General features: G+C 30.7%; 1 protein-coding gene across 2 annotated transcripts in view; it reads left to right on the plus strand.

Moving 5' to 3' along the window:
- The window catches only part of Pde6 (phosphodiesterase 6), a 557,480-nt gene that overhangs the window by 445,550 nt on the left and 98,132 nt on the right, over positions 1-13,798 (plus strand). For both annotated transcript variants that reach the window (XM_081734379.1, XM_081734380.1), the window contains one exon: positions 11,850-11,981. In XM_081734379.1, the coding sequence (XP_081590505.1) occupies positions 11,850-11,981 (132 nt within the window). The remainder of the gene's footprint in view (positions 1-11,849; positions 11,982-13,798) is intronic.

A 13,798-nucleotide genomic window follows, 5' to 3' on the forward strand; every position in this document is an offset into this window, starting at 1 on the left:
AGAAATGCTTGTCTTATGCTTGTCAACTTTTTGGAATATGTTCAATTTCGACACTAGATATAATTAATTCGCAGAGATCGTTTTCATCTTTGCTATTTCATTGTATTCGACAAAGAAATTTGGTCTATCTATCTATCTAAACGCAACATAATTTTATTTGAACAATCCTTGGATATCTTTGTAACATGAATTTGTATTATGATAATGGCTATGAAAGTCAAAAACAAACTATGCTAATGCATAAATGTTTTATTTAGTTCTAACTAAATTCATAAAAATATATCAATAAATTATAAAATAACAATATAAACTAATTATTACATGAATTGAAACAATTCTAGTAAAATCACATAATAATAATTACTAAATTTTATATTATTTTAAGTTAAATTTACAATTTTAAACTTTTTACATAGTTCCTGTTGTACATGTTTATTCTGTATTCGAACATGTAAATTTTAGTTAATTTTTAAAATCAGTTTCTGATGTTAGAACATGTTTTTTTTTTTTTTTTTTTAATCAACATCATATATGACGTATATTCCACATTTTGTATCTACAAAGTAGTTGAAAATAGTTCCACAAAAACTCAGTAAGCCATTCCTAATATAAAACAGGAAACGAAAGCTATAGTAAGCAAGAGTCGAAAAATCGCTTCCTTTATTAGACAGAGACGTGAGAAAGTGTGATAAATAATTTCAGAAAGCAATAATTTCAAAATTATCATATATATATATATATATATATATATATATATATATATATATATATATATATATACTAGTTGTGAATTAATGCCAAATACAAACAAAAAATCTAATCACAAAATAAACTCATGCCATTAAAAGAATTTTCATGAAGATAGGGAAACTTGTGTAAAAATGTTAATTTAAACAACTAACTTTAATCTTTACTAAACCCTTCAGTATTTCAGCGTTATTTGATTTGTAAATATTTAAAACTATTTACTTTTTTAGGACAATGATAACTTCTTGACTCCTACAAAGAACCAGCTTTATCTTGCTTTAAAATAACGAATAAATTGTTACAAAATCTTGTTTAATAAAGTACTATTATATTTATTAATGTGCGAAGACTGATTCTATTAATTTTCAGCTGAATAATGTTTGCAATTCTTTTTCTCTTGTAGTCTGAATATTTAAAAAAAATGAAAGAATAACTGTTATATGATGATAAAAATATATAGGGTAATATTCGTTATCTCTTCACGAAGAAAAAAGTGAAATCAAGTAATAAATCTTTCTACTAGCCAATTGAGGAGTTTAGAGCACAAGGAAATCAAGTCCTATTACGAAATTTGTAAAAAAAAAAAAGTTTGTACGTTACCTTTAAATACATGAAAATGTTAACAATATATTTTTTTTACATAAGAATTGTTTACGATATTTGAACATAGAATCTTCTAAGCTCTAAACTAAGCTTCAGATTGAAATCTAATAGACTCCTTTAAGCTCTAAAATGAGCTTCAAATTGAAATCTTAAAAATGAAACATGTATGAAATAACTTAAAATGTACTTGATTCCCTTGTGCATTGAATACGCTAGTTAATAATTTAATCTTAGGTAAACTTAAATATCTTCTCTCTTATCTTTTTCCGTTATTATTATTATTCTAGAAATTCGAATGAATTGGTTATTAAATATGGCTGTATAAAAATGAAAAATTAATTAATGTAAATGAATGATTCCTTTTTTTTTTTTGTATTATAACATTAAAGGCACAGAAACACAATAAAGAATGAAAAATGTAAACCATGTTATTAAGTAAACATAGGTGAATTAACAAAATATTAAAACATTGTACTGTTGAAAAAGAATGACCGAAACTTCTATAAGAAATACTAAGAGCAGTATCAATAAAATTTCCGATAGAGTTTCTTGATTGAGTTCAATTCACTTTAAAAAGAACAAGGAATAATTAAAGAAAAATATTCTATATCGAATTGCAATGTATTTATAAGCAGGAACAAACATTATCTCAATTTTACAATAGGGAAAAGTTAATGTAACAATTGTACCACAATTATAACTATTTTTGATGACTTCCTTCAATTTTTAGAATTTTCTGGTATCAGAAGAGAAAGAAAACAAATATTCACATCATACAATTTTTGTGTGCATCTACTCTTTCTTTTTAATTAATGTGTCAGTTAAACCACAAAAGTCACGTTAGCATCTGATGCAGATCTGATAAATAACAGAGAAAATGTGTAACGTAATCTTGAAAGTTAACGTAAGGAAAATCAAATTAAATTTAGCAACATTTGTTCAAAAAGATTGAAAAATATTATTTCAAACTTGTATTTTAAATAGGAAGCTTTCCAAAAATAATAGATAGTGCCTTTAAAAGGTTATTAATCGTACTTCATAATTATCTACAAATTATTGTCCCAATAGTTATATTTCTTCTCTTAACCAAATAATGCTTACTTAATATTTTCTAAATTTTAATGACTATTTATTAAGTATGATGATCGAAGAATTGAAAGTTAAATGATGAAACAAATTAAATATATATGTTTTTTAATCTTTAAAGCCAATTAAACAACATCGTATTTTTCATTATATATCAACTATTCCATCAAACTTAAGATTGAACATGTGCAATAGTGGTTCGTATTTGAAAGTTGCATGCGGTATCTCAAAACAAGTATTCTTAAATTTATCTAACATTACTACAAAGAAAACAAATGAAAAGTACAGTGTTTGTTGTCATTAATAATGTCACTATCACTTTCGGATGAAAACAACGGTTGAATTTCAATTCATAAATTCATCTCCACTGTCAAAAGATGGAATTATTCGAGTTGTTACTTTCAAAATCAAAGTTTTTGAGAAGCCATGTTGGTATACGTGCTTCGCATGTGTGTTGTATGTGCATTATTTTCACAGTTTTAACTGGACTTTAAATTACTTTTCTAAAAACAAAATGGGAAATATATGCTATTGTAATCTCTACCAATGAAACATTATGTTTTTTCACTTTTACAATATTGTAGAATTTAACTATTTTGTGTATAAATTTTGTGGAATTATCTATCTGCATAAACAAGTGTATGAAGAAGTATAAACAAATGAACAACAAAAATTATTTCCACAAAAAAGAAGGAGATTCTCAATTCGACTCATTTATACATTATGTATATACACAGCATAGACCATTTATCTTAAAATGTTCTTGTGACTTTTAAACTAATTGATAAAAATCAATGAAATTTTGCAACTTGCAAATATTAACAGAGGGACATTATTTGACACACTTTGCAATACCACCCTGTTAATAGTGTTGCCAGACCAACATAAACATTTATTGTTTAATGACATTACGTCAAGTTATTACATATTTCAAATTTACATGTTAAACAAAACTAACAACGCTACAGTATCAAAAATATCCGTAAACATCCAAGTTTTGGAGGTCCCCACAATAGATATAACGCAATTGAGACGGACATGTCAACGCTTATCAGAAATACCTTAGGGTTGGATACTATGACCATGATATGGTTTATTTCTAACGGGTAGGAACAATGTTACAATAGTTTGAAAATTTTATTTTCTTTAAAACCTTTTATTTAAAAAAAAAAAGCTCTCAAAAAAGTATCACATCCAATCACAGAGAGATTTTTCAATAAACGTACAAATTATAATGTAGTTTAGAGCAATTTGATATCTTAACCTGTTCGGAAGATACGGAAAACATCTGCACGGTAAAGCGTTGCTGTACTACTTAAAGTAATGTAGTTATGGGAAACTGTCTCAAAGAAAAGTTGCTTTCATCTGGTTCTATAATATTATAGCAATTGTTTCTAGTAGATGTAATTACAATAAGTTCTCGCATTTGCATAATTTTAAGAAGTGTTGCAAACTTTACCAATATCCATCATATTTCCGACATGATTTGATATATCAAATTGCTGTAAATGGCATTATGATCTTTAAACTTATTGAAATCCATCTATGTCATTGAAAGTGTTACTTATCTAAGAACTTTCTCGAAATAAAACTTTGTGAAGAAAACCAAACCTTCAGTTTCTCTTAACTTCGTTCTTTCTTACTAGAAATACTTAGTAATAGTATTTGACACTAAGGTATTTTCTATGTCCATTGAAACGTCCATCTCACTTGCGTTATTACTGCTGTAGAGGCTTCCAAAATTTGGATGTGTACGTTTTGTTTTTAACACTGTTGCGTCCTAGTTTGTAACACTAAATAGTAAATATGACAGCGAAGCAACTAGGCTATGGTCGCTCGGAGCAAGAGCTTGCCTAAGCGCACCCTCCTGACCAACCAAACCAAAACGCTCCTCGATTACACCTGATATTGCATCACACAGTAATTCTCCTATTCTACTTTTTCTTCAAGTGGTAAAGCTTGATTTCAAACTTTCAGTACATAATTTAATTTTTAGTACAAGATAAGACACCAAACTAATTAGTATTCTATTTGATTGCCCAATAATCTGAGAGTAGCATGATTGATATATTCTTATAGCCTTATCATAATAACTGCAAATCACAATGTTTCTGAAATTATATCGGGATGTGCATATGCGTAGAATGAATGAACAGTCTGTTGTTTTACAATAGAATATTTAATTATAACAAACAGTCAAACTGTTGTCTCGAGTATTACATTCCAACATTTTACAAACCTCTCAAATCGATGTAAGAGAAATGAAAACACAATAGCTGGATCTAAAATTTAACTCTTTTGGCTGCAAAACGTTTTGCAATGTCCTCAAAAGATAGCTTTAAAGCTAAGTATGCTTTATGAATGTGATGCTAAAGTTGGGGAGTGGTTATTCTGTTAAGTTTCTGAGCTAATTTTTTTAAATGTTTAGTTTGCTAAAACTCCTTTCCTTGCCTTATAGTGGAAATAAATATTTGCCCAGTTTTGCGCCCCCAATCCGGCGCCTGGGGCACAAGCTCATTACTTCCCCTTAGTTACGTCACTGTGTAAGTATGTTTAACATGTAGATTTGCAATTAGTAATAATCTGACGTAGTGCCAGTAAAAAGAATTGTATTCTTATGTCAAATAATGTCCCTCTATCGAAATTTGCACGCAACAAAATTTCCTTCTTTTTTTTCAATTAGTTACAACGAGATTTCAAAATAAGTGATGTTGTGGATATGTTTACTCATAACTTCGACAGAGGTGTACCAATTTTGATTATTCTTTTTTTTCAGTTAGTTCGTTAGTTTGTTTCTTGGTTTGAAAGAACATACTTTTCCTGTAGTCCCATTTAAAGTTCATTATAGGACTACATTATATACTTTGGACCTAGGCATGGAAAACCTGAAAGAGGGCACAATGTTAATTCCTATAAAACTAACTTCATTGTGTATATGTTTACGCATAAATTCGACATAGATGTCTCGATTTGATTTTTTTTTTTTTTTTTTTTTTTTTTTGTTATATTATGATCTTTAAACTTATTGAAATCCATCTATGCCATTGAAAGTGTTACTTATCTAAGAACTTTCTCGAAATAAAACTTTGTGAAGAAAACCAAACCTTCAGTTTCTCTTAACTTCGTTCTTTCTTACTAGAAATACTTAGTAATAGTATTTGACACTAAGGTATTTTCTATGTCCATTGAAACGTTCATCTCACTTGCGTTATTACTGCTGTAGAGGCTTCCAAAATTTGGATGTGTACGTTTTGTTTTTGACACTGTTGCGTCCTAGTTTGTAACACTAAATAGTAAATATGACAGCGAAGCAACTAGGCTATGGTCGCTCGGAGCAAGAGCTTGCCTAAGCGCACTCTCCTGACCAACCAAACCAAAACGCTCCTCGATTACACCTGATATTGCATCACACAGTAATTCTCCTATTCTACTTTTTCTTCAAGTGGTAAAGCTTGATCATATAAGATCATAAAATAGACTTTGCTCCCTCGGTAGTTTCGTGCATATTTCATTACTAACTGATGTTAGTCTTCTGAGCTAAACCATGGAACCCTCAACGGCTAACGGAATTAATAACTTCACTGAGTGTACCTGTTGTGTAGATAGATATGAAGGAAAATATTTGTTTCACTACGTTTCATAGGTAGACCAATTTTATAGGAAGTTATATCTTACTTTTAGTTTGTGTGTCTACAATACGACTAGGTTAGCGAAAAAGTAAAAAAAAAAAAAAATAAATAAATAAATTTTTTTAAAGTATTGACCTATTTTACTAATACCGACTAAAAAGCAGAAAATACTGACTTATTATAAAAATATTAACCGACATCAAAAAAGCACTGAAAAGCAGAAAATGATTTTAAAAGAGTTAGAAAGGAGAAAATAATTTTAGAAAGTACTAAAACGTTACCACTATCAAAAATAAATTTTTGAAGTTTATACCAAGCCGAGTACATTATTGTCTAATAAAAGCGCAATTAAAACTATAATTTTACATTAGGCAGTTGAGGAGAAATAATTCAGATTCAGAAGAAGTAAGGGCACAAGGGATGCGATTGTACTATTAAGATTGATCATTGAAAGGTTTATAGAAAAAGGGAAAGAGGTATATGATGTATTATTGATGTGGGAAAGGCTTTTGACCGTGTGAATTGAAAATTGTTGTTAGGAGTTCTAAAAAAATAATAATAATAAAGTTGGGTTAGAATAGAACGATTGAAGACTCATACGAAACTTATACATGAACCGAAAAGTAAGTGTTAGAATAGCATTTGGAAATGACAGAGAAGAGTGCAATTGGAAGGAGAATTCGACATGGATTCTGTCTTTTGCCAATGTTATTTAATATCTATTTAGAAGAAATAATCGAAAAGAATCTAATTCAAGACGGCATTTCGGTAGAGTGTAGAATTATTTAATATATATATGGTTAGCAGATGACACTTGAAGTGAAATCCGAAAAGAAAATCAATAAGATGTTAGAAAATTTTAGGAAGAACTGTGAAGAATATGGGATGAAAATAAATATTAGAAAGCCACAGTGATTTGAATGAAGTTGTCAGTGTCAAATATAGAAATAGGAGGGGAGAAAATAGCACAAGTGACTAGTTTTTGATACCTGGGTAGTATTATTAGTGATTATATAAAGTGTTAGTGTAATAACAGCAAGGATAGGAATGGCGAAAGAAACTTTTAATAGGAAGAAAAGTCCGTGTTTGTGGGATCTTGAGTAAGAGTTGAGAAAAAGACTCATAAAATGCTTCGTGTTAAATATTGTAGTGTATCGGGCAGAAAACATGAGAATTACGCAATAATAATTAAAACCGATTGAAAGCTTTCGAAATGTAAGTATGGAGGAGGACCGAGAGAGTTAGTTGAGTCAAGAGTAAAACGAATGAGTTGGATCTTAGAAATGGTGGGTGTCAAAAAAGCAATTTTAGATATTATTGAGAAGAAGAAGAAAAACTGGTTAAGACTTGGGCAAAGAAGGAATTGTGTTATGAGGGACATGCTTGAGGGTATGGTGGCAGGAAAAAGAGAGAGGTGGTGAAAGAGGCTACAATTGATGAAAGATACCAAAACACAGAAATCGTACGTGAAGACAAAGATGTTAGCGAAAGACCATGAAGCATGGAAACTTGTTAGTTGCAGCAAGTGACCTGTCAATAATGGCAGAATACCTACAATGATGATGATGATATTAAGCCATTAGGCACAGATTTCAAATTTTGTTAGTGATTATAGTAATGTTTTAGCGTTTTTTTTTAAATTATTATTATGTATTATTATCGTATCTCCTTCCTAGCGTCTGCTTAATATTTTTCATTACACGTATAAAGTTGTTATTGTTATTTCACTATTGTGTAAGTTTTATCCAACTTTCATCATATCAAACTTTCACACACACACAAAAGAATTAGATACAAAATCAAACATATGAAACTAAATTCATAGAAATGTATTAAAGTAAAGCAAAACAAAACAAACAAACAAACAACGAAAAGAAAACAGTGATAACGTCAACTAGTTTTATTTTCAAAACATTCCATATGAGTCTGACATACTTTTAGATTATTTATTTCCCATTTTCACTTTTTTTTTTTTTTTTTTTATAAATACGTCACTCGGAACCTCAAACCCTGTGAGAATATTGAATTTTATTGTAAAATAGTTTTTAGAAATTTTTCAAAGGAATTTGGAACTTTTTTTTTTGTATACCATAGTGAAGGCAATTTGGATAATTCTACAAAACTTTAACCAAATATAGGTAAAATTTTAGTTTACGAGGATCAGTCAAAAAGTTAGTTTCATTGCTTAAGAAAATAAAACAGGATATAATTTTTACAATAATTTTATTTGTATCGTAAAGTTCCATTCACATTCTACTTATCAACGTAATTACCTTCGTTAGTTAAGCATTTGTCGAGGCGTGGTACGAGTTTTTCTATGCCTTCTGCAAAGAAATCACATCCAATGCCCGATCTTGGGCTGCAACTTTCACCTCGTCATCCGAGCGGTATCGTCAGTTTAAAAGTTCGTCTTTTGTTATGCGTCTGTTTGCAGGAATGCATTCATTCACACTAGCAGCGATTTCCGGATTTGTCGCAGTTGATGGTCTTCCCTCGTGCCCAGCATCATCAATATCCGTACGCCCATCCTCAAACATGTTGCACCACCTCGCGATAGCTTTACGTGACATTGCATTTCCACCATACACATCATGCAACTATCGATAAATTTCATGGTAGTTACACCTTTTAGTCCACAGAAAGCGAATCACTGCCCGCATTTCCAATTTGGAAGCCACTTACAGCTGTCGAAACATGTTTACGACTGATTATCAAAACAACTCTACTTCCATCGTGAAAACCGCTTTGTCACACGATACAGCTATATGTCTGCAGTGCTGCCACGGTTTCATCAAAATAACCTTTGAACGAAAATATTTACGAAGGAATGAGTTGAGTTGAGTTGATTTTTAGTTTAACGTCTCTTTCAGCAGCGAGGCTATATGAGACAGGACCTACTGATTAATGTAGAATCCGAATCACATGAGCGGAAAATCTAACCCGGGTCTCCCACGCCAAAGGCGCGTACGCTAACCGCTTACCACGAAGAAGTGCAACTAACTTTCTGACTGACCACAAACATTCAAAATTAGAAGAAAAACGTCAAGACAACGATTTTCAGTTTTCAGTTTTACGTCCCACGATTATGCAGGTTAGGCTAAAGGAGAAGACAATGATTATTAAGGCTGATAAACAAATGATGATGTTATGTCACGTCCAAGATACTTGGAGTCTTCCTTGGGAAACTTACATAAGCCTTCCTGAAATCTTTTCTAATTTCACCAATGTGCTGCATTCGTATTGGAACGAGATAAGATTCCTCCTAAAAGAAGAAAAAGAACACCTCACTTTTGCCCTTATTTTTTTCTCTTGTCACGTGTGCAGTTTCCTTTTATGTCATAGCAACAAATCCGTGCCGCCATTTGACTGCAAAACATTGTTTTCCAGAAAAAGAAGCCTTATTGCTAAAGAAAAAAGCGCTAATGTCTCAGTCTGCATGTGCTCTTTTACCCAGTAACTTTTAATAAGAAAAAAGAACACTACGAAGAAAAGATTACTGTTGCTGTGTTGATTATATATATATATATATATATATATATATATATATATATATATATATATATATATATATGTCCATTATCTCCTAGAAACTGTTTGAGTGTAATGACACCTCATTCAGCGAAAACGTTGGTACATTAAGTTTTGTTTCCTCAGCATTCAACGCATACGGAATCAAGTTAGTGCAAAATGCTCGCTCAGTGGAAAAGAGAGATAATCTGATTAAACATCAGAAGCAAGGGTTAAACAGTCTTCTTCCGTTTTACATGATATGTTTTTTCCTGTGTTTATTGACTTTTCTATTAAAGACTTTCTAGCATCATCTCAGCGCGAAACTCTTGGAACAACATTCAGCGTAAATATTAGTGCTTTATAGAACTAAAAAACTTTAAAGTAATTTGTTTGTAATTACGTACAGTGAGAAAATACCAAACCACGAATACAGAATCCCTTAGGAAATCTAAATAAGTGTTAAGTATAACGTTTTTCAGTGTGTAAATTATCGCAGAAGACATTGGTAAAGTCTATAGTTTCTTAGTGTATTACCTCTAATAAAGTTTAAAATAATCTATTAATGGTGGAACTTCTGTATTTTGAACTTATTTTATATGAAGGAAGTAATAATGCTTCTACACCTTAAGTTCATTTGATATTATTTAAAACAGATAACAAAAATCCTCGTTATGAATTTGTATGAACAAGATAAAAAAATGTATTTGTCTTGAACTTATTCGAGTGAAGTATTACACAAATTGCATCTTGAATCTACAATATTTGAATGTATTTGAAGGAATTTATAAAAATTCAGCATCTTGAACTTAATTCGAACTTAATTAAATGAAAAAAATATCTTCACCTTTAACTTGTTCAAACTTATATATGTCATTACTTGCGTATATAGTTAATAATGATGATCATGCAGAGATAGGTCATGAAAAGAGGAGGAAATAAATGCTTTCGCTACATATAAGTTAAATCTTCTTTAAGTTAAATGGTTCTACCCGGGTATATTAAATATAGATGAACAGTAATGATGAAATAACTGATAGGATTATACAAAGTGAAAAATGAGCAACGGGAGTAACCCGAAAAACCTCATGATTACAATATATGTGCACAATTAGGTCCATATCACCTAAATTTATATTGTTAGTAATTTCACGCCTATGAGTAAACACTGTCGTTAAACCCTTTAATACTATCACTACTAATTACTTTAATACTAGTACTAAGAGATGTGAAAACAATATACCGAGACGAAAGTCAAGATGGCGAGATATGTAACAGGTAAAAGAAAAAAATCGGAAAATATCAAGACGATGAGAATATACTATAAAACAATTTCATTTGATAACCACGATACTGTTTATTGTAGAAGTTTATTATATCGGTTAATGTTATAAATTTTGCTTTGAAAACTCTTCACTAAATACATTTCACACCTAGTCCTGAAACGCACATATATCTCTTGAATCTTGATAACTAAAAAATTGGCCTTTTCTTTGTATTTACAATAATTAAGGTTGATTATCATTTCGATCCAAATATTCCTTAAACTTGAAATCTATGTCATATTTAGCAAGTTACAAACTTCTTCCAAAATAATGAGGGAATATCTAAATGATATTGTTGGTGAGGGAATGATCCCCGTCCCCTCTTTATCCCCTAAACCATACCTTAGTTTCTACAGAAAGAAAGGAAAATAATTCCAGTTTACTTTGTTGCAATTTCTCCGATGCTTTTATACACTTTTTGTGCTGATAGTGAAAATTCATAGTCTAAATAAATTTTTAACTTATTTATCTAATAATACTGTTGTAACTTTTACTTTTGTATATTTTTAGAGTATTTGAGAGGCGCTTTTCTAAAGAAGTGAACAGTGCAATGCGTGAAATAAATTATATTTTTTATCGCTAATGTTAGATTATATTTCAACCATGCGTTACCACATCTGCTTTCTTTCTACCTCTTTCGATAACAAGGAATTCGTTGCTTCATTAATAATAGATTCAAGGGACTTTTGCAACATTCCAGGAAGTCATGTGTTTAGCCGCATGGCTAAAAATAACATAGGTATCGCCATAATAATGTACCCTATTTAGCATAATTTGAATTCTTTTGGCAGAGTAAGTTGAATAATTGACAAATATCTCACATGGAATGCAACAATGCAGGTCATAGTTTCTCAGAAACGGCAGTGGATACATTCACATTTATAGAAATGATCTTGAAATTCATTATTTTAAAATTTATAATAGCTGTATGTTATTTTCTTTGTCATTTCAGAATATCCATTTTCAAATGGTTTTCGAGCTGCGTGCCCAAGACGAGGAAGGAAGACTCCATCGGCCGACAGAAGAAGAGCTGCAAGAATCTAAGTTAGCGCAAATAGCTAAATACGTTGCAGCTACGGGAGAGGTGAGCAAATGAAGTCATTGATATTGGATTTATTTAGTCTAGGCTACCTTGTATAAAAACTAGTATTAATGCATAAAACCAGATATTACTAAACAAAATGAAAGGGAGAAAGAGAAATAAGTTGCATGTAACCAAAGGACCTGAAGGTAGTAACATCCAAATCAATGTACATATCTAATAAATAGTAATCCGTATCCAATTCAAATGTAAGCAATCAGTAATTTAAATTTTAATTACCCTCAGCTCAACTTGTTATTGTCTAGATTATTATAGTATTAGACTATATGTCCCCTAGAAACTATTATTTTATTAATATTGGTTTCATGTCTCGATTACTTAGTGACAGTTACTATCATTTTCGTTATACGATATTCGTATACTCAATAGGGTCAACAACAAATTTTCAATCACTTCACATATCTCCACAATTTTTTTTCCATTTTCCATAGTAGGTTACTTACTACCCATTACATCAGCCAGTCAATATTCCTTAATATAATTCACATCACAAGCGTCTATTCTTGGTTTGACTTTATTTTCACATCATACAGGTATCATACAAATAATATGATTTGTAGAATTGAATTGAAATGAAGTCTTTCAGTTTAACATCCGACGATTATGCACTTTAGGCTAAGGAAGACGATGATTAAGGTAAGTGAATGATGATGGAAGAATTGGTGGAATGAGAATGTGGAAGGCAACAGGAGTACTCCCAGAAAGCCCACAGATACAATGTTGTCTAGCACAGACTTACTTGGCCCGAGGTTTGAAGCAATAACCTGATGCACCAGAGGTAAGCGCTTTACCACTGAACCACCACGCCTCCAAGGGGCCCGCATCGGGAGATATGGTAGTTCAGTGGTAGGGCGAGCATCTTTGCTGCGTGGGGCCTCGCTGAACCTCCGGTCACGCGAGTTTGTAGTAGAGAACGTTGTGTCTGTGGATGTTTCGGAGGTTCTGTCGTTTCTTTCTCAATTCCCATTACACCATTTAATTATTTCCTTCCATTAATTATCCGTATTTTCTAGCCTAAAAGGCTCGAAATTACTCAAATTAGTACATAAAACTAGTAAAGTCCATCTCGCCTACAAACAAACAATTACAAACATTTCAAGTTTTGCATGTCCATTATTCTTGCTAAATAGTAATTATTATATAATTATTTAATTAATATTTAACCTATCCAACCACCATATATAATAACTGTTTTATTTTTATAACTTAAAAATATTAAATTTTTAATGTTAACAGTTGTATTTTCGATCTTATATGTGCAATACATTATTTCAAGTAATAATTTTTAAAGATGAAATTTGTTAATAATAGATAACGTTATTACGTTAAACTTTCTCTAGAATCTTCTTATCTTCACTCAAGTTCCATTGTAGTTCCTAAGTTCTTGATTCTTGATATTAAGATTTCTTGTTATTAATGTTAAAATTTATTTACTATTGATGCATTTAACTTGTTTTTAATGCATATAGGGTGACCGAAAAGTAGGTATACAGTGTCGTACTGATCGGCTCATGTCATTTTATATCATTTACTTATTGTTATCTATATAGGTATTGACTTAGTTTCTTCATTGCCCGTTCTTAATTTCTTTTCACTTATGCCTTAATTCGGAACAGACCAAAGCTAATAAATTCGTCACCTTAATAAATTAAAATGTCGTACTTGATCGATGCATGTCTGTGTATCTACTTTTCGGCCACTCTGTATATTATAATGATAAAGGTCAAAGCTATTGGAAAAACTTGTAATTTTTTTTTCAGAGTTTCAAATGACTATTCTCAGCCATAACTAATATACAA

This window comes from Thermobia domestica, chromosome 12 (genome assembly GCF_964235325.1).
Source record: "Thermobia domestica chromosome 12, izTheDome1.hap1.1, whole genome shotgun sequence".
NCBI classification, from domain to species: Eukaryota; Metazoa; Arthropoda; class Insecta; order Zygentoma; family Lepismatidae; genus Thermobia; species Thermobia domestica.